The 3569-nt window shown below is 45.3% G+C and overlaps 1 protein-coding gene across 1 annotated transcript; it reads right to left on the reverse strand.

The window, feature by feature from the left end:
* Positions 1-348: 348 nt before the first annotated feature.
* On the reverse strand, positions 349-2199 carry chac1 (ChaC, cation transport regulator homolog 1 (E. coli)). The gene is made up of 3 exons (XM_070988004.1): positions 1563-2199; positions 1392-1427; positions 349-1280 (listed from the first exon to the last, which is right to left on the reverse strand). The coding sequence occupies exons 1-3, from the start codon at positions 1731-1733 to the stop codon at positions 897-899; spliced, it is 591 nt and encodes a 196-aa protein (XP_070844105.1). The 5' UTR covers positions 1734-2199; the 3' UTR covers positions 349-896.
* Positions 2200-3569: the final 1370 nt, after the last annotated feature.

Below are 3569 nucleotides of genomic sequence, written 5' to 3' on the forward strand. Positions count from 1 at the left end.
AGAAAAAAAGTTATCCCCATAATCATCTTGTGCCTCTTAAGAATCCCCTCCCAAGAAGCCTTCAGGGGGCCTTGACCACTGATTTAAGTCCAAGTCACTGCACCGTTTTCCAAATGCACAGTACCATTTCATACTGTCAGCATTTTCCCCACCGCAAAATAAAAAGGAGGCAATATTAAGTTTTACTGGAGTAATCAGAGGCTGTGAGCCACATGCCATGTCGGACTGCTTTCAAAATCAGCAACTCTGATGTTGGCTGGCACCGAATTCGTGAAGTTCACGTTCTGATGAAATCTCAGCAATCACATCGGAGAAACTGGAAGGCACAAACAACAACAACAACACGAGTTCTTTCAACTGTTTATTGGAGATTGCCTGCACATTGGGTGGAAAAGTTGCCATCAGCACCGTTCTCAAAACAGGTGGACACCTTCACAAACCACAGCAGCCACATGGTGAACTGTCAAACAGGTTTCACTGACAATTAAAAGGCTTTACCGTCTGAATGGACTGGACGGAACTTGAACTGTGCAAATAAAAAATAGTTAATGTGCGTTTGTGAATTTAAAAAAAAAAAAAGAAAAAAAAAAGATGCTTACAGTTCATAACTACTCAGTGATTACACATTTTGTAAACACTATGCTTATATGAGGTTTAATGTTACAATGTGAACATGAGGTCACACTATTTATAATAATAATAATTTTAATATCAAACTTCCCTTGCATCACTTGAGTAGCATTCAATGGATTCAAGCACACTGGATGATGTAGTGTATAGCTAAATTTCACAACATAACCTGGGTGGACAGCATGACAGGTGAAAAGCCTCAGAGTGTGTGTGTGTGTGTGTGCGTATTCTTCCACTAAATAAACTGGTGACACAAAGGGTACGAGCTACTGGGCTACTAACAGATAGGACACCACTGTCAGTGCTGCTGCCTCAATGGAGAACAGGTGATGGTCTTCCACATGCGGGCAGCTGCGCCTCATGAACTCAGCCAGCCGGAGCAGGTACTCCAGGTTGTGGCCGGTCTTCCCTCTGCTCACTGCGATCTGGATGCCGATCTCCTCTGGGCTGGCCGGCCCCAGGTACAGGGGGTTGTCAGTGGTGGCGATGTACAGCAGCGCCTGAACCGGGGGCTGGCTCTCCCCCTCGGCGAAGAAATCCACCATTCTGGTGACATAGCCACCGCAGACCGTCTCGCGCACGTTCAGGTACTTCAGGGACTCCTCGACTTGAGAGCCCGTGACCTCGTACGCCACGCCCCAGGTGCTCGCCTGTGAGAGGAGGAGAACATTGAATTATTAGGCAATGTTTAGCCTGGAAATTCCACTGCATCTGCTACGGCGTCAAGCATTAACCAATAGGAAGTAGAGCTTTCCACTTACGTCATCTTCTTCAATCAGCGTCACCACTCTTCCGGGCTGCGGAGAGAGGAAGAGAAACGGGTCACGTCATGGACAACGCCTGAAGCAGTGAGGTCTGAGCAGTTCACAAACAGTCAAAGTAAGCACACGAACACCATACGACAAAAGACGCCCAAACATTTAGCTTCTCACCAACTTATCGTTCCCGCGGTGGAAGTTGTCTCCGTGCCAGAAACGTCTCTTGTAGCCTTGAATGTAGCCGACCTTGCTCCTCCTGTACTTGAAGTCAGGCTTCCACACCAGTGACCCGTACCCGAATATCCACAGGCTGGTCTTCCCGGCGATTATGTCTTGAGGCTTCATTTTGATCGATAGTGTTGACGACGTTCAGATGAATCGATGGATCACTCTTACAATTTGATGTTGCTAGCTAAGACGACTAGCTAGCTAGCGTTAGCTTCCTCCGGTCCAGGAGCAGGGGCACCGGCTGGCTCGCAGGTATACCGCGGACGGTATTCGAGCCCAACTGCTTGGCAGTTGCGAAGATGGAATTTCGCGGTGGATTTCGCCTTGCACTATGCATTGCCATTGCATTAGAGGTGCCGCATTATGCCTTAAAAATCCATGGCAGCCGTTCGGCCTTCAAATCAGTTGGAAGAAAAACAAAAACCGTTTTGGCCAGCCGATTTGCTGGCTGGTGATGCTACGAATTTAGAGCCTACGAATGAAAAGAACGACGTTTGAATTGGTGATGTTTGTGTCTCAAACGCCTCTCGGTAAATTTTCTCCCGGGTCGCCACGCCACATCGATTTAATGCGTTCCTTCGATAACATGGCGAACCGGCGCTCACATATTTATACAGTTCAGGACAAGTAGGCGAGTACATACTAGTGTTTTTGACCAATAATATTTCAAGAAGCTTGTCCTGTATTGAAATTTAACCAATCATACTTTGGTGCGCCGAATAAGGCGGAACTTCAAACCAAACCGCTTACACTATTGGCCCAAATTTTACTGTGGGCGCGCCCATATCTTTTAATGTGATTGGCCAATGAACTGTAACTCCAACTGACTCAATTTATGATTGGTCACCTGTGCTGTCATTCTCTGAATATATTTCCATATGGTTCAGACTTGGTCTGGCTGATGCAACTTCCAACAGCATTTCAGAGCCATAGCAGCAACCAGGCAACATACCAAGACGTTGCATCAGACTTGTTCTAGCAGGGAGGCCTGGATAGGGCAATGTATTTTATTTAACAACATATGCCAGAAAGAAAATAAAGGAAAACAATCTAAAATTATATGTAAACTTAAACATAACACAAATTAAATTTATCATTATGCCCACGAGAATAACACGGCCTGAGCATGATGTGCATGGAAATCACTCTTGACATGTGAGGAAGTAAATGAGAACCCTGTGAGGATGTTTAAATGAGCCGGGGCAAGAGAGGGCTGTAATCTGCTCCCACAGCTCAAAGATCCTGTGGCCAAACATGGTCTGACAACTGAGGATCCTCCACCACCACATTCATCTCAGCCCTCTGAGAGAAGCGATGGAAAACGCTTGTTGAGGGGAGGTGGACAAGAGCTTTTCTCTTCAAACCTGCCATGTTGTGTAGAATCACAGTTTCAGTTTTTTGTTGACACATCCAGCAGATAGGGTCATTTTGACATGCCATGTGATTGGCTGGCTCACCAGTGGGTCAGCCTGTTGCCATTAGAATCTTACTACATGCATCTTGATAGTCTCGCAGAATCATTCCAACTTTGTAGACACATGCATAAATCCCTTTTTATGCACTTCACTCAAGAAACATTCTTCTTTAGAAAACAGATGCAGGCTCAGAGACAGACTGGGTGATTGATGGAGTTTGATAACCACCCCAAGTTTAGACTGCACACTTAATAAACCACATGCACACTCATAATAAACCACATACTTGAAAAAAATAAGGATAGCAAAAGTAAGAAAAGGGCAAAAGTGAATCAAAAACTGCCAAAACAATGCTCACAGTGAAGACGCAACACGAGAGAATGATCCGAATGATGGAAGACCTTATCAAAGGTACAAAAATGCCCACAGCTCCTGCTGGATCTGATATACTGTAATAGCAGAGGCTCATCTGTGCTCAATAGATAGATTATCTATAAATAGCTGGCATTATCTGCCTTGATAAGAGGCCAGACAACTG

This window comes from Chaetodon trifascialis, chromosome 19, assembly GCF_039877785.1.
Source record: "Chaetodon trifascialis isolate fChaTrf1 chromosome 19, fChaTrf1.hap1, whole genome shotgun sequence".
In the NCBI taxonomy this organism is placed as follows: Eukaryota; Metazoa; Chordata; class Actinopteri; order Chaetodontiformes; family Chaetodontidae; genus Chaetodon; species Chaetodon trifascialis.